Raw genomic sequence first — 18,155 nt, 5'->3', positions numbered from 1 at the left:
CGCCGTACTAATAAAATCGGAATTGAAGAGGCTTTAAAGAAAATGAATGGTGGAAATAGTAGGGTCTGATAATATTCTAATAGAAGTATGGAAATGTTTTGGAGATCAAGAAATTTTTTGGCTTACTAAACTTTTTAATAGTATTCTGAAATTAAAAAGATTCCAAATGAGTGGATTAGGAGTATATTGGTTCCTATTTTAAAAAATAAAGGTGATGCACAAGAGTATTTGAATTATAGAGGAATTATGTTAAATGTGTCATAAATTAGGTAATGGGAGAGAGTAATTGAGCATAGGTTATGATGTGATACTAACATTTCTTAAAATCAATATGGATTCATGTTGGGTAGGTCTAATATGGAAGTTATACATTTGTTGAGAGGTTTGATGGAGAAGTATAAAGAGGGTAAGGAGGATCTACACATGATATTTATTAATTTAGAGAAAGCATATGGTAAAGTTTCAAGAAAAGTGCTATGGAGAGTTCTAGAAAAGAAATGAGTTAATAATGCTTATATTCAAGTTATTAAGGATATGCATAGAAGAGTTGTGTTCAAATGCAAGGTGGTTTAACCAAATATTTTCCTATTTCACTTGGATAATATTAAGGATCAATTTTAAGCCCCATATTTTTTTGCTTTAGTTATGGATGTTCTTACTTGACATTTGCAAATGTACCTTGGTGTATGCTTTTTGCTAATGATATTCTTCTTTTTGATAAGACTAGATATGTAGTTGATGATAAACTTGAATTATGGAGGTCAATTTTAAAGGCTAAAGGTTCTTGTTTGAGTAGATCTAAAATCAAATAAATGGAGTGTAATTTTAGTAGTAATAGATCTACTAGTGGGGTTGTGACATTGGGTGATCAAGTCATTAAAAAGAGTGCACGTTTTGAATATATTGGGTATTATTGTTCAAAGAGATGGTGCAATAGATGGGATATTATTAGTAGAATTTAAATTGGATGGTTGAAATGGAGGAATGCATTAGGCCTATTGTTGATAGAAAAGTACCCCTCGAACTTAAGGAAAAATATTATAAGATATGGGGAGACTTGCAATGCTTTATGGTGCAGAATATTGGCCATTAAAGGAGAAGCATAAAATTAAGTTGTGTTACAGAGATGAGGATGCTCTGGTGGTTGAGGGGCTTTACACTTAGAGTTAGAATGTTAAACAAGTATATACATGAAAAGGTTGGAGTAGCTCTAGTGGCAGATAAGATAAGAAAGAGTTACCTTAGATGGTTTGGTAACTTAAAAATATTGGCCTTCTAATGACCTTGTTGGGAGAGTAGATTTATTAAATGCAACCTATATTAAAAAAAAGTAGAGATAAACCTAAAAAGATTTGGTTAGAAAGTATTAAAATTGACTTCTTTTTTTTTTGTTTGGTTTAAATGATATTTTGACTCTTAATGGGACACAATAAAGAAAATGCATTCATGTGGCTAACCCCACGTAGTGGGATAAAGGCTTCTTCTGATCATTGATGTACTTATAATGTGAAAATTTGTTGATCAATCTTTAATGATGTTGATGAAATAAATGTTCTCCTCTCAATGCACTCATGAGGTCAAATCTTAAATCTAAACCCTATCTCAAGCCATTCCTTGTAAGCCAGGTCAATGATATATATTTTTTTAATGTAACTACTACTTGCTTAGCCCCTATTAAGATATGATGTCTTTCATATGGAGATGACACATATTATGTCAGGCAATTCATGGTTTTATGACATAAATGTTATTCACTATGATCATGATAATATTTACACTTTTAAACACCAAGACTGATCATTAAATTAGCAATTGGGCAAGGACTTTCATACTAAAGCCTCATTGGCCTCTTCCTGAAGAAAAGACTGCACCTAGCCAAAAAAAATTGCACTACTTAAGTTACTCTTGATTGGCTTCTTTATAGATTTCTCTTCCTTACCTAATGACAATTAAGCCTAACTTTTCCCTTTCGTATTCTGATATTATGATGTGCATCGAAAAACATGGGTTTAGAAACATTACGTGAAGAGTTTTCTGCTTCTCTTTCACCCTCTTCATGTGAAGGAAATTCCACTAATACCTAAGATCCACATACTTGATATTGTTTTAGATAGTATGATTGAATTCTTTGATGCTTCTCCTAGTAAACTGCTTGAGGAGTTATCCACTATTAGAGTCATACAACTTGCCGGTGGTATCTTTTCTTGATCATCAGTGGCAATTTTTCCCCATTCTAGGATAAATCCTATTTCATTGAGCTTAACAAGAAAGTAGAAGATTTACTTGAGAGGCCTCGATCTAGCTGTCATCTCATGTTATTCATTATTTTGTGTTTCATCTTCATTAACTCTTTATTTTCAGTCTTCATGCACCTATATAACAGCAAATTAAAATAAACACTGATGCTAAAGCTATTAATCAAAAGCTTCTTCATGGGAATATAACAAAAGTTTATATGCTTTACTTTGCAATTGTGCCGAATGCATCTCAACCACGAAATTCATAAAGCTTCATTGCAAATTTGGACTGAATGTTATTTTTTTAAGTGCAATGGGAGGTTTTTGTTAATTTGAAAAAAGATTTTAAGTTGAAATTTTAAAAATTATAATTTGAATATATAATGATTTATTTACTGAATTTTAAAAAGAAATAAATGTAAAATGTGTTTTAATATTCTCGTGCAATTTCTCATTTCTTGTATGTTCAAAATACGTATTGTTGCCCAAATGCAAGCAAATTTGTGTTGCGCCTTTGTGCGGTCGATAGTCCAATATTGATGTCTATGTTAAATAATTTTGACATTCTGAAAGCATTATTGATCCAATCCATTTCCTAAAGCAGCGATGGTTTAGCGATTTCAATTGCGATCAAAATGTTTTGAGCTAGATTTGTGCAACATCACATCCATTAACCATCATTTTCATATTGTTAGATTGAATTGATTGCGAAGGTCCTTGGCAATTGATGTTCTGGACACATTAGTACAATTTGTTTTGTGAAACAAGTAATGTTTAAGCGATTTTGACTATAATTAAAATATTTCAAACTCATCTTGTGCGATGCTCCATCATTTATCTGTCTTTGATGTAACCTTTGACCATCGTGGGGTCTATATTGATGTCAATGTCACGACCCGGCCCGGCTAGCCTGAATTAACAGGGCGGGAACATACAGTCGTACGGTTACACATAAAATTTCACTCATAATTAAACATATACAAATGTTCATCCAATTTCAAACATAAAAAGAGCCACTAAACATCAAACTTGAAAGTTTCATCAACATCAGAAATAACAATATAAAAGCAAAACAATACTTCAGAAAGTCCCCAATACATAAACTTTCACATAAACTAACACTAAACACATTAACAATTATAAAAAAAACCTGTCATCCTGGGATCCTCTACGACGGAAGGTAATCAGTTTTTCAGCTATCAGTCTCTAACAGTCTCTAACAGTCTCTCTTGAAAAATATTCCCACAAACAGGGGTGAGCCAACGCTCAACAGGTAACAGGTATTTAGCATAAATTCATGAACAATAAAAAACACATTAAGCATGGAATCTTTCGTTCATAAGAATTATGGAAAGTAAAAGAAATCATACATGACATTTGATATGCATATACATTAAAACCTTTTTCATACTTAGTTTTCTTAAATATTTTCTTTCTTCATAAACTTTTTCTTTTAACTTTTCTTTTATGTGCATAAATGCATAAAATGCTTATTCATATAATTATACACTCGTCTCAGTACCAGTATTTTGTACTGATAAGGTATACAGTCAATTTTTGGCCAACCATTTCTTTTACTCCAACGAGTCCTTTACCAATTTGCCCCGATGAACTCTTTTACCAATTTTTCCCGAAGTGCCCTTTACTAGTTGGTACTCCGGATCATCATGCACATTCAATTATAATATTTATCATAGGGATTAATTCATGCAGAAATTCATAGATGTTTCAAAAGCTCTCATGTTTACTTAGATTTCAGTTAAAGAACATGTCATTTCACTTAACCTTAATTAACATTTAATGTAACAATAAGTGTAAGTACAAATACTTAACATTTCATGAATAATAAAATACATATAATTCTAACATGAGAAGGTTGCATGAAAAGGAAAATTATAAACTAAACATATGTCTTATTTAACATAAAACAAAATTTAGAAACATTAATTTACTTTAAATACAAGTACCTACCTCATAAGTATAGTAAATCTCAACGACGTCGCTTATGCTCGAGGCGTCCTCTTATAATCGACACCTAAGTATAAAAGTAAATACAAACATACTAAGCATTAATCATAATACATTTTCAATAACCACTTAATTAAATTCTATTTTCGAATTTATTAAAAATTCAAATTTTAGGAAACCTAAAATTCTCTAATTTCATCTAATAACCATGTCGAACTTCCTCCTAAACCTAATTAATAATTAGGTTATGTAATTTTCGGATTATTTTAATTAAAAATTTTATAAAAATAAAATATTTGCTAAAAACTTAATTTCTACCATTAAAACATCTTTAAGGTCCATTGGAACAATAATCATTAAGAAAATTTTCTTAAAATCCAAAAAAATGTGTAAACCCTAATTTTTCCAAACTCATAAAAATTTGAGAAAAACTTCGTTTTTAAGGTTAAAAATTTGGGTCAACCTAATTATAACTTTGGCGATTTTTAATTTAAAATCTATGCGGAGTTCATTATAAGTCCTTTATACCGATTTGCTCAAAATTTTATGCACTATTTTATAAAATTATTTTCGTTGAAATCCGACGACTTTGAAAATTCACTTAAATCTCGTCGCGGCGCATTGAAATGCGTGCAACGCTTAAGATCAACATTTTTGGGTTTTACAATCAACACCCCAAAGCTTGTTAGTGCTTGGTCGCCCTCCAAGAACTCATCGCCATCCCACCTCGGCTCTCCTATATTTGCTCCAGTGCTTCTCCCACTCCACTACAAGCACGGGAAGCGAGAGTAGTGCCTTCTTACTTCAAAGATCCTTGGGCCACTACCATCACACACCTTTGACCATAAATATCTTGATAGAGCAGCTTAATACACATATAGCCCGAGTTTAATATTCATAAAGGAATGATAACTCACCCTGCTAAGGGAATCAATCATTGAAGATTTGGAGCATGATCCAGATCAGTCATGCTCTGGAGTCCACAGAAGATGGAACATTTCTCAATTATGTTGCATTGGCGCACTATATATGCTCATAGTCTTTCTGAACCATGGTCTTTATCATATACTTCTATTGTAGGAAAACTGGTCATATGCAACCAAATAGAGGAGAAAGCAAATCTTTTAAGGATGGCTTCATTTTAATCTTCCTTGCAGGGAAAACTGTGATAATTTCGAACCAGCCATACTTCTTCAAGAAAGCAGAGCTTTTTCCTGGGAGTGCATTTGTTATTGGTGCAGACACTGCTATAAGATTGATAAATGTAAGAAATGACCTCTTTCAATCAATTCTTTGACCTAATTTGCCCACAGTAAATCTGTGAAAAAATAATTTGCCAGTCCACCTGCTATAAATCATATATACGCTATTATATTTCATTTAGACGTGTAATAAAGCACATATGCCTACACACAGTTGCGCATTAACATGGATTGTACATTGACGCAAGCATGAAAATTTTTTGTAGACAAGGAATCAAAGTGCTGTGACAGCGCTGCATGTCAAAGCAAATTCTTTGGATTTAATACTGCACGTTCTATTTTTAGGGGCCACTTTTCCTTGAATGTTTGCTTCTTTTGAAATGGAGTCCATTAAGCATAGCTAACCTTATTTCTTCTCATAAGCAAAATTTTGATTTCTGCCTTAGCCTAAATATTACGGAGATTATCACAAAATGCTAGAGATTCTCCTTGGATGCAAAAGTTCAGGCTGTTTATTTCTTGTGGGTGGCCGAATGGTTGACGGTGTTTTCAAGGTTGCTTCATTTAATATTATGCACATGTTTCTTTTACCTCTCCTTATTTGTGAAAGAAAATAATAGTATTTACACCATTTTTAGGTTCTTGATGATTTAGATATACCAGAAGAACTGAAGGACATGTTTATCTCCATACCTGAGGAGAAATTTCGCATAGATATATCATCAACGGAGATCAGGAAAAATAGGGACCTCTGAGTTCCTCCTAATCATTTGAATAGCCTTTGTTGGAATCAAAGAGGGTCTTGAGGTGGCTCTCTTGTTTTGAGAAAAGCCTTATGTAGTCATGTATATTGTGGAGGGGTTTTCCTTAAAATTTTCAACAACAACTATGTATATTATTGAAGTTTTGGCTTAGTCATTCCGTCTCCTATACCATCAAATTATAATCCTCTCACTGTTGGTATTGTTTTCTGAATCCTCTTTGTAAATCTGTAATTTTCTATGCATCAATGGTAATCTTATGATCATCTAAACTTTCAGTGTGAACTTTGTGGTCCTATATTCTTCTTATAAAGAAATACCCCTTCAGCCTTTGTTATGTAAACAAAATATGATGCCACTTTTGGCCATCAGTATGATTCCTGTGCCCATTATCAAAAGTGAACAATAGAGAGTCTAACCTTCAGCCTCTCCATGTACCGTCATCATCACATGCAGCATGCTTTCACCTGCATGCCATCATTATACCCTTGCCATCAAATTCTCAATAAGTTTTAGTAGTTTGATTGCATCTCCCACTGCAGCCCCTAGCATGGCCCATCTTGAGCCTCATGAGGTATTTTTGAATTGGGCTACCCTTGTGCTTCTTTCATCATTGATAGAGGTCCACATCCCAAGTGCTTGCACCTTTTATTCTTGCTTTTCATAATTCACATGACCTCTTAGGCTTCGTTTGGGACGGCTTTTTTGTTGCTTCTTAAAGCCGTTTTTTAGTATAAAAGTTAAAATTTTTATACTAAAAAGTTGCTTTAAGAAGCAAGAAAAAAATTGTCCCAAATGAAGTCTTACTCTTCCTATAAATAGGGATTTCACCCTTCCCTAGTTCTCCATCCACCATTATTCAACCTCTTCGGTTTTTAAGATGAAGGTCCCTTTTTTCTTCTGCTTTCTGTCTGTGCTCCTGTTTCTTCTTCGAGCTAAAAATATTGCAGCAGTGACATGCAACCCGATGGAGCTTAGCCCGTGCGCCAATGCCATTCTCTCAACGGCACCGCCAACGGCTTCATGTTGCTCGAAGCTCAAGGAACAGCAGCCATGTTTTTGCCAGTATGAGAGGAACCCCCAACTCAAAGAATACATAAAATCTAGCAACAGTAACAAGGTGGCCAGCATTTGTAAAGTGCCAGTACCCAAGTGCTGACTAATGAATGTCTTTGGTTGAACTGTAAGTCCCCTTAGTTATCTAATCTACAAGCTATTTAAATGGAGAAGAAGGGGATAGCTTCCTAGTTTGTTTATCCTTTCTAGAGTAATGGTTTGTAAGTTCTGTATCTTTGATATGGTGATAATGCTTATGAATGACTGGCAGTCTTGGCTGAAGTTATTCTCTGTTTGTTTAAGACTGGTGTTGTTCTTATATATCAATAAAATATTTTGTATTTTATGTGGATGGTGTACTCTTCATTGACCGAGGACGAAGAGAGATTATTACGTGTGGAATCTAGACATAGAGAATCAAACTGTGCTTTTAATGTTCATTGCTATGTTTTTATTGTTCATAGTCACAAAATTGGAGGGTTTTTTTTTTGTCTGGATTCCGCACGTAATAATCTCTCGAGAACGAAAGGGCAAAGCGAAGCTGGGTGGTTAGGTAAAAGTCTTAAAGCATAATAACCTCTTTAGAAACTATAGCTTCAGTAGTATTGCTTGTTTGGCCTCGTTACTTGCAACCTATCAACCCTTTTGTTTATTAAATTAGTAAGTTCTTGTTTGCCTCTTAACTTTTGAACTAAGCATTGATGAACTTAAATTTTTTAATGAGTTCAACAAATTTTCTGTAGTGCAAAATTTTCTTTGATCATCTTCATCTTGCCTTCGGCTAAAATTTTGAGAGAAAAATCTTCAGATCTACTGCAAGTCTGCAAAGCTGCGTAGTTTCTGTAAAATCATTCTCTTTTGCAAATTAGCTAAAGAGAGCAAAGCAAAAAATGCAAAAATGCAAATTTTTTTAAGGTCTTCCAAGTTTTAAGAACATCTACAGTGGCTGAAATGAAAAAGTCAAATAAATATATTCTAAGAAAAATAATATACTTAAAATATTTTGAAATTATTTGATTCTGTAATTTATGTAAGAGATTTTTTTTTTATTACGAAATTGGTGGCCAGCTGCCATGGGTAAAAAAGCAATGTTCTCTGTTACCCGGTTATGACAAGAATATCTTTTTTTTTTTTCCCAGATTTTTCTTAAATTTCTATAATATTTTAAAAATCTGAAATTTAATTTTCACTTCATAAAATCCTTCTTACTGATTTGCCAAATCATTGGGTTTTTTCTAAAAGAAAATAAATATTAATTTAATTAGTTTAAATTTGTATTCTTTTTGGCATTTTTAATATTTTATCAAAATAATATTTATTAAATTTTCAATTTCATATTTAATTTACATTTCTACATTATTTGTTTAGATTATTTTTCTTTAGAAACAAAAAAAAACATTGAATGAATTTTAAAAAGAAAAAAAAAACAAATACAAGACGAGAGAACTTTTAGTTTAAAAAATATATAATTATATTTAAATTTTTTTCTAATTTGTTATCCTTAAATTATGCTAAATAAATGAATTTAAGAGTTTAATCTTCCTCGACTTGAAATACTATTAATTTTATAATATTCGTGCCCAATTGAGAGCAATTTTTGAACAAACTTCGATGAGTCTTGGGATCCACTACTATGCTTTGAACAATTATTAGGTCAGGTGACCTGACGTAGCTCTACGTTCGGACGTCAATAATATATCACCACGTGTTCTTACACTTTACCGCGCGGCCCGATGACCCGACCCGGACCGGAACCCTGGATTACAATAACGAGAAATACTGTATGTCAAGGCCAATACCGAGCAATACCTAGAAAAACTCAGTGTTGCTCGGTATTGCTAGGTATTGGTCTTCACATAATGGTATTTCTCGTTATTGTCGAGCAAAATTGACCAATACCGAGCAATACCAAACAATACAGAGCAATACTAGGTCCGTTCTGGGTCGGGTTGTCGGGCCGCGCTGTAAAAAGTAAGAAAATGTGGCACTATTTCACTAGCGTCTGAACGTAGAGCTACGTCAGGTGTCCGGATCAAATAAAAGTTTGCTTCCGAGGGTTTAATATATGAATATTAATTTTCTTGTTTATTTTTATTAATTTTACTGTAGAAGTAGTAGCGTAATTAAAATTATTTTCATGTTTCTTCAAAAAAAATTATCAATAATCATGCAATTTATAGGTACAATTTTTTTTTTAATTAAAGAATAATAGATGATAATTACTCATATGATAAACATTATATATATATATATATATTCACTCTTATATATTTGAATAAAATAAGAAAATTAAATTTTATATATTAATAAAAATGTAAAAATTTCTTTAATTTGTATATTTTTAATTACATTGATATAATTCTCTTTTTTTTTAGTTTTAATTTTATTTTCACAAAAAGATGTAGATCAAAAGGATACATTTACAAGCTTTTCAAATTTCATTGAATAAGTTAACCCAAAATTAAATTTCATTGACGAAAAATTAATTTGCTAGTACCTCTATTTACTCAATCATTAGGATTTTTATATGTATGCTCATATCTATATTTAGAATTATATTTTTTTTTCTCTAGTACATCTACATTCTAAATTTTATGAGATTGTGTTAAAGATGGAGTTTCAGGCTTCGTTTGTGACAACTTTTTTCGTTTTTCTTAAAATAATTTTTTTGTAAAAAAAAAATTATACTAAAAAACTACTTCAAGAAATAAGAAGATAGCCGTCTCAAACGAAGCCCCAATCACCTCTAAAGTTTCGAAAGACGTTCATAAGAAATATTTATTATAAAAGAGAGAAAATTTTAGCTTGTTGGATGGGAACTTTGACTACTAATCAAGAGATATTTGGTTGAATCTTACATATAAAATGTATGTGTGAATTTACCTTAATTGACCTAAATATCCAAATTAAAAAAAAAATAAAAAATCAATGCAACACAGCTTGTCAGGTTGATTAGGCTCATATGCGACAATTAATAATCAGATAGGTTGGCTAATCACATTAGCTGGTTATAGAATTTGTAAGGCTAAGGCATTCCAGGCCAGGCCAAACCCAGCTCATTATCATGCCTGTAGGACAACAAGGCCTTGTAAGTAATTGCTGAACTGCCAAATTGACCTACTTCATCATTTTTGCTTTGATAAATTTAAAAGTATATAGAAAACGACTTCATTTATATGGTTAGAGAGTAAAATAAAACAAGGACACATTACATATATTAACAGGTCAGATTGATCATTGACCAGGTGTGATTCATATCCAAAAAATACTAATAAGATACAGTGGGTTATTGGGTTAATATCGTGTCGATCAATCGAACAAAACAGTTAATCAGTAGACCTGAAGTCAGGTCGGTCGAAATTTGGATGAAATGATATTTACTAAAAACCACCAATAACATTAAACATTTATATCACTATGTGTAGTAAACTATATGAATCATTTTCTCCATTGTCTTATTAAGAATCAATTTCTCATTAAAATTTAATAAAAAAATCATTTCTAATATTTTATGACTAAATCTTTTAGGTCTACCTGATTCTATTTTTCTTAACATAAATCAAATGTAATATATCACTCTCCTAACCAAACCAAATCATCGGAAGGTCAAAGTTTCATATGACCAAATCATCGAAGGTGACTCTTTAAGCTTATCTGCCACAGGAGCTACTCTTAACCTTTTCACATATATACTTGTTTTGCATTCTATCTTTAAGCGTAAAATGACTCATCCGCCTGAGCATGCTCATCTCTGTAACACTTAATATCATATTTCTCCTTTAATGACCAATGTTTTGAGCCATACAATATTACAAATCTCACCATCATCTTATAAAATTTAATAAGCCGAGACTCACTCTAATTGAGATTTGATTGAGCAGATTACAGGGAGTTCTAAGACATTTTCTCAATTTTTTAATAAAAATAGAAACAATCAGCAGTTAGAAAATCACACAGAATTTATGAGGAACCAGAGAAGAATTACAAACCAAATATCTTCATAAATACTCCATAAGTGTTAAGGCAAATCACAACTATGTTTACCATCAGAAACTTTACCAAATCCTTACAGTTTTGTTAAACCTACTACATCTATCGGAAGGGGAATTAATAAGAAAGCATGGATCTTGCCTTCATTAATATCTTGACCACAGAAGGGAGAGACCCATGAAGAGTAAGTAACATGAGACGACTCTGAAGGTTTTCAAGTGCTCGGAGCTGCTTCTGTTTCAATTTTTGTTGCTGAAGCTGTTTTATCTGTTTTCTCATAGTCTCCAAATTCACCTGCATCTTTAGTCTTTACAGTCTCAGCCTCCACAAATAAATGAAAACAAAACTACCACTTAATAATCGCATAATTGTTGGTTATAAATACACAAGCTTTTCATATTTTGGGCATTTTAATCAAATTTTATGTATTTATATATCTGATTAAGACTTTAATTGGGACGGATTTTTTGTTGCTTCTTCAAACAACTTTTTAGTAAAAATATAAAAAAAAATTATACAAAAAACTGTTTTAAAAAGAAAGCCATCTCAAATGAAACCTAAATCTTTATATTTATTTATATAACATCATAATCTTCAAATTACATAAGAACATCCTCAAAATTAACTTATCTAAAGTGAAATACCCTGGTAATAAGGTTACAGTGCGTCTAAACCTATATGTGTGCTTTATCTAGAATCTTTAAGTGCTTGAATACATGAAAGACGAGATCATTCAAAAGATGTGCAATGTATTGGAACTAATACCTATTGAAAATTCCATAAAATTCTGGTATGATTCAATGTATCTGATTTGACCTTATTCCATGAACTATTACTTTCATGAATTATAACTCTTTCTATATCTTCCTTGTTAATCTACATCTAATCTTTTGTCAAAAACTTATTAGCAGTTTACTCCTGAAGCTATTCTAAATGATGAGATTATATCCAAAGCTAATAGTGAATTTTAGAGATATATTTTGTTCACTTGCGAAACCAAACTATGATGATTTACAGATTGCATCATAGGAGACGCATAATATGTCTACATCTATAAATTTTTCTCTATTTCATTTATATAATCTGTTACTTATTTAGTGCTCTTGATTTTCTACAAAAATTTGATTGCTCTTTGATTTTAATAATTCCAATTTCGTGCCCAAAATCACAAATATTTTGATATTTCCTTATCAGTTGATCTTAGAACTTTAATATCACCTATTTTCGTTTAAAGAAAGTGAGTTGTTAAATAAACTTGTTACTTTTGATCTGGGAATCCATATTGTCCAATGCATGACATATATTATGCAACATATTATAAAATCAAAATCAAAACCTAAGGTTTTATTTGGACAGCTTTGTTACTATTATATAACGCAGTTTTCTAGAACAAAAATTTCTAATTCAAAATTTTTTTTACTACAAAACTGCTTCAAAAAGTAATAAAAAAACTATCACAAACGAAACATAATTCACCGAGTATCATTGCTGCCAAAATAAAAGAACGAACAAAGTATCTAGATATTTTGAGCTACTGGAGACTAAAGCCAAAAAAACTTATATGATTGGTGTTTAGGTCATACAACAATAATTAGCAAACTCTCAATTTCCTTGATGGCGACAAAATAAAGTGTTTGTGATGAGAACATCGAAGATCAACGGCTACGATCGTGTCTATTTATTTTCATGTATTTTATTTGTTATTTGTACTTTTCCATTTCTACCCTCACTTGAGGGCTTTGTTTTATGTTTGCCCTAGGGGCAATTGTGTCTTTTATTTTTCCTCATGTATTTGGCTATTTAAGCCCTCCCCTTCCTCTTGGAAAGGGAGGATGATTATTGACAAATGAAAATTTCTACTTTGATCTCTTTGTGAGTTCTACATATCAAGTTCTCTTTGTGAGTGCAAACCTCCACGATCTCTTAGTGAGTTCGTAGGAGAAGCTAGATCTCTTTGTGAGTTCTCTTGATCAATTCGTTGTTGTGGAGATTTGGATTGAAGCCACTAGTGGGAGATTGGAGTTTCATGCTTTTGATCCCGAGAATCTTCCCCCCACAATCTCCCCTCCCTTGCTCTTTGCCGTCGCCCCTCCCTGGATTGCCCAGGCCACCGGCCTGCAGCCCAACCCGCCGGCCAGCAGCCCCAGGCCACCGGCCACCCCCCCCCCCAGCCCGCCGACTTCCCCCTTGCCGCCGGTCTTCCCCCTTGAACCCTGGATTCAAATTTTAGCATTCATGAAGCCTATTAACTACCTCCTAATTTAGTTCCTTGAATTGAAGGCTCCAAATTAATTAGATCTCAATTTGAATTAGAAATTCAAAATTAATCTTAATTATTAACCCTCATATAGGGAAACTTTCATGGATTTAAAAACCTGAAATAAATATTTCAGTTTTTATTAAATCTTTGTTGACTATGTGGCCCCATTACTTAACACCAAGTCCCCTCTTCTCTTCTCCATGTGGCGCACCTCACCCCATTGATTCTCTTCTAATTGCCACTCATCACCTCTTAATTACCTCCCAAATCTCCCCTCTCAAAGGAATTTTCAGTTTATTTCCAGATTTCAAATCTGAGATTTGAAAATCCCTGAAATTCTGCCCAACAATTGGCTGTCCAGATTTCTGGACTGGTTCTTTTTGGCTGTCTCGAATTCAGGATCTAGAAATCTCTGTATTCTGCCCTTTCGAATTCCCTGTTTTTCTGTCTAGAAGTTCCCATCTACCATCCATAGACTCAGCAGGCTTCACGTGTTTTCGCCAACCTGAAGACCTCTAGTTGCAGTCCATCGAGATCAAAAAGCTGTCCAGCCGCTTGGAAGGATTCCCACCCGCTGCCCAAAGATTCTAGACCAAGGTTGGTGGCTGTTCTCCCCTCAGAAGTTGCCAAACGGCTGTCCACAGTCAACTAAGAGTTGAAGGCTGCTGCCAACCATCTTTCAAGCATCCAGACCTTCGCATAAGAGGTCTACATTATCTTTTCATTGGGTAAAGCTCTTCTTGGGACTCCTCTCTCATGTCTTATCTTCCTAGTTTACTTTTCGTTTATGGTTATTAATGGATTCATGAAGATCATGTCAATTATTCGCCGCTAGAACCTAGTAATAGGAAGAGTTGTGTGAGGGATCTTTCATAGCCTATTCTTATTGTTACTATTGGAATTTCTCGTTGAAACCACTCATGTATGCAAAGTAAGATTTAGTTGACTATTTAATGATCTCAACCTCTCGCATGTGTTTCGGCCAAAGCTATTTTATCACCTTAATGTTATCTTATCGTTTACATCAATAGAGGATTTTGCTTAACATTGCTCTCTAAAATTTACAAGTGCAAACTTCCTTAAGCAAGTCATTTTCGCATGGATTGTTTCACATCAGTTTGTAGTTGTTTAAGATATTGATGCAGAAAATAAGCGTAAGAACAATATTGATTCAAATATGAATAGGCTCAAACGACGGTTTATCATAGTTTAAAAAGCAAACTTATCAAAAAATTGAATAAAACTATCCTTAAAACTAGAGGCACCGATATTATTATCTACAGTGTTTTTCCCCAATATTTATGACTACCATGTTTTATCAATTAGAGAACCAAACATACCGCATCCAATGCAATTGCTTAGCCCTATTACCTTCTAACATTGTTAACCTCTGTATAAACCAAACAAAAGAGGAAAGAAATCAAGGATCCCGCGTATATACCTCGTGTTCATCGTTGGAGATCCACTAAAAGAAAATCGTAGTGTGACATCCAAGCGAATTTTTGGAGATCCACTAAATGAAAACCTCTGTGTGACATCTAGAATAAATATCTAGAGATCCACAGAGTCAATCAGCATACAACAAACGTGATTCGCTCTAGACGCGAACCACATTTGTTGGGGGGCATTTGTTAACCTCTGTGTAAAGCACAAAAAAAATATCAGAACAAACCTCGTATCCCTTAAATCCCGCACCTCGGACTATCGAAGGATCCCCGAAATCCTGCGAGCTGCTCTGATCTACGATCAAATCCCGCAAATCCCGCTGTGCTCGCATCTCATCTCGGGATTTCTGCGTGAAACCTGCGACACCGGCCTCAATCGTTACCCCCTTCGCCTCTATAAAATGTGACCGAAGTCCCCGCTCTTCCCACGACACTTCCTCTCCCACGGCTTCCACGACCAAACCCCTGCTTCCACGACCGAACCCCTGCTCCCGTAACTCTCCCACTCTCACGACCTTCCCTCTCCAATCCCTCTGCCTGCGCTGAGCCCGCCTCTTCCCGTCGGCTTGATCCCGATCCTCTTCCGTCCAGAGAGAGAGAGAGAGAGAGAGAGAGAGAGAGATTGAGAGGAAGAAAGAGTTCTCCTACCTAGCCGCCGAAGCCTCCTCTCTACCCGTCTCCCTTGTCCAGTTCGCAAAAACCACCCAGCCCGACGCTTATATAGCCGAACTTCTCCTTCCTTCTCTGGCCGCAAGCTCCATCTCTGCCCAATCCCTTTGCTATCATCAAGATAACAGTAAGTTAGGGATTTAGATTAAGTTATTTCTAATATTAATGATAGTTATTATCATCAATATTAGTTAAATTATTGTAAATTTCTTTTATTACTATTATCTCTAAATTAATTTTAGTTAATGAAACTTAATTATGATTAATTATTTTGATACTAATTAATTATAATTATTATTTTAATTATAATTAATTATTTTATGATAATTAATTACTAATCATTATGATTAATTATAATTAAAGTTAATTAGTTATAATTGATTAAAGTCAATTACAGTTAATTATACTTTAATTTTAATTAATTATTAATAGTTATGATTAATTAGTTTTAATTATAATTAATCATAGTTAATTAAGATTAATTATTTTTGATAAAAGAGAACCCCTCTTACCTCGATCCACGAGCTAACGCCGACGGCCGCCAAGGTATAACTCTCTAGCCCTAAAACTCTGAGAACCCGTTTCATCGCATACGTCGAGACAAAACGACCACCTATGCATGCTTTTCTTAGCGTGGTGGGAGGGAGTGCGTCTCGACGCTTGCGACGAAGCGGGTAATCACCCAAATTCCTTCTTCGAAGTCGTTTATCGCCTCTGGAAATCCCTCCTATGCAATGCTTTTCTTAGCGTGGTGGGAAGGTGATTTCGCGGTGCGATGCGCCTACGACTGAAGCAGGGGCATACCCAATAATTACACCGCTTGCGGAGGAAAATAACTGCATTACTTACAAAATATTTTCCCAAAAATAAAAAAAAAATCCGTTTTTTTTACAAACATAAATTACCTCATTGCACGTTTTCTAAGCCGTGGGTGGCTGGGACTCGAAAAAATTACCAGCCACTGGTGTTCCTCGAAAGAGCGCATACTTTCCATTGCACGCTATTTCTTAAGCGTCCAAGTGTGTGGGAAGAGACCCAAGTTTTCCGTGTTTTCCACTAAACGGGGAAGACGCCGGAAGGCTGCCGAAATTTCGGTGAGATATCGGTAATGTTCATACACGGACCTTTTTGCAACCGAGAAAATAAATGCGTTTGGTACACATTTGATACAACCAAGATCTTGGACTAATTGCTAACACGCACTCTTCAAATCAAATTGTAACTTTCACTTGAATCCGAATAAAAAAGAAATGTGCAATAGATGATTGAACTTGAGCTTGTGCATCCGGACTAAAACCAAACTATAACAAAAAAACTACAAGAACTTGGACATACTAAAATGACTACATAAGAAACCAAACATTGGGACTTCAAATTTACTCAAAGACACTGAAACTTGATTGTAAACTCGAGAACTCCAACAAGACTACGAGACTTAAATGTGAACTACAGACTCAGATTGAACAGTAATGATTTGAACTATCAGAGGAATTTGCAACCACGACGTAACTCCAAATTAAATTGAACCTTCAATCAAACTCAACAAGGATAGAACTTGGTTTGGGCTCAGACTTGAGTGAAACTAAATAAGATATTTGGTGACATTTAAATCATGAACCACACAAGGCTTGGATTTTGAATCTCATTTGAGCTCGAAAGCACGTTTTATGATGCTAACCAATTTTTGAAACTTAAACTGTGGTAGCAAATCTTGGAATACTAGACAAACTCAAACTTGAGTTGGACTTGTGATATTTTGATGATGACCCATAAAATCTTCAAATGAACCATATTAAGACCTAATCTTGTTAATATAGATTAATGGTAGGTAAAATGCTTCCAACTTAGATGCAAATTGAACATAATATAAGAGACTTGTGAATTCCTACACCTCCCATCCCAATATCATATTGTAACTTGCAAAATGTTTAAAATGTGAAATGCTCTCAAATTGGAATGTGGAAAGAATCTTCATCTAGATATCAATGAATTGAACAAAGGTCTACAAAGGATGGTCCAAGGAGCCTATCAACAAAAATAAAGGACTTCTTTATTGAATGCATGTAGTTAGAAGGAGATAGTTGGCTTACAAAGCTCATGAAATGTAAGTAGCAAGCGAAAATTATATTGGCTTGCAAACCAATTAATGATTGGATTAAGATTGTGGAATTGCAATGATTTTCGCCTTCAACCAACATCGATATAGTGCAAAAGGAAACTTATTCTATTCCTTCTACTAACAATGATCCAAAACAAATTCCACAGCTGAGACTATAAGTATAATGGCATTTGAAATCTTTCTGGATGTCATCTTATAACCAATGATTACAATTTATAATGGCATACATTATGTATGTGTAACATAGTTGAATAAAGTGAGATCACATTTACAATCGAATGTTAATGAATTCGTGATGCATGCAGTTAGATTCCTTGTAAAACGAATAAAGTTTTCTACATTATTGTAATGCATACAACAACTTCTACTAGTGACATTAGAGGAGTGGCGTATGAATTATATAATACTCCCACAATTTAATGTCATTCTACTCATTGGGATAATATCT

General features: G+C 33.8%; 3 protein-coding genes across 5 annotated transcripts in view; 2 read left to right on the top strand and 1 right to left on the bottom strand.

Annotated features, from left to right (window-relative positions):
* The window catches only part of LOC110116572, a 42,181-nt gene extending 35,844 nt beyond the window's left edge, over positions 1–6,337 (top strand). For both annotated transcript variants that reach the window (XM_020850212.2, XM_020850211.2), the window contains exons 10-12: positions 5,363–5,469; positions 5,854–5,961; positions 6,046–6,337. In XM_020850212.2, the coding sequence (XP_020705871.1) occupies positions 5,363–5,469; positions 5,854–5,961; positions 6,046–6,162 (332 nt within the window). In that variant the 3' untranslated portion in view covers positions 6,163–6,337. The remainder of the gene's footprint in view (positions 1–5,362; positions 5,470–5,853; positions 5,962–6,045) is intronic.
* A 154-nt stretch (positions 6,338–6,491) lies between these two features.
* Positions 6,492–7,576, top strand: LOC110116573 (non-specific lipid-transfer protein 2). Its single transcript, XM_020850215.2, has one exon. The coding sequence runs from the start codon at positions 7,049–7,051 to the stop codon at positions 7,325–7,327; it is 279 nt and encodes a 92-aa protein (XP_020705874.1). The 5' UTR covers positions 6,492–7,048; the 3' UTR covers positions 7,328–7,576.
* A 3,559-nt stretch (positions 7,577–11,135) lies between these two features.
* LOC110116585 (uncharacterized protein OsI_027940) overlaps positions 11,136–18,155 on the bottom strand; it is a 15,824-nt gene continuing 8,804 nt past the window's right edge. Inside the window, exon 6 of one of the 2 annotated variants that reach the window (XM_020850231.2) lies at positions 11,136–11,508. In XM_020850231.2, coding sequence (XP_020705890.1) covers positions 11,429–11,508 — 80 coding nt within the window. In that variant the 3' untranslated portion in view covers positions 11,136–11,428. Of the gene's footprint in view, positions 11,515–18,155 lie in introns of both variants that reach the window. The other variant, XM_020850230.2, reaches the window with a different exon arrangement.

The sequence above is a fragment of the Dendrobium catenatum genome, unplaced genomic scaffold (assembly GCF_001605985.2).
Source record: "Dendrobium catenatum unplaced genomic scaffold, ASM160598v2 original_scaffold_76227, whole genome shotgun sequence".
Lineage (NCBI taxonomy): Eukaryota > Viridiplantae > Streptophyta > Magnoliopsida > Asparagales > Orchidaceae > Dendrobium > Dendrobium catenatum.
Note: the sequence above shows the minus strand (reverse complement) of the source record. Positions and strands in the feature narration are given on the sequence as shown.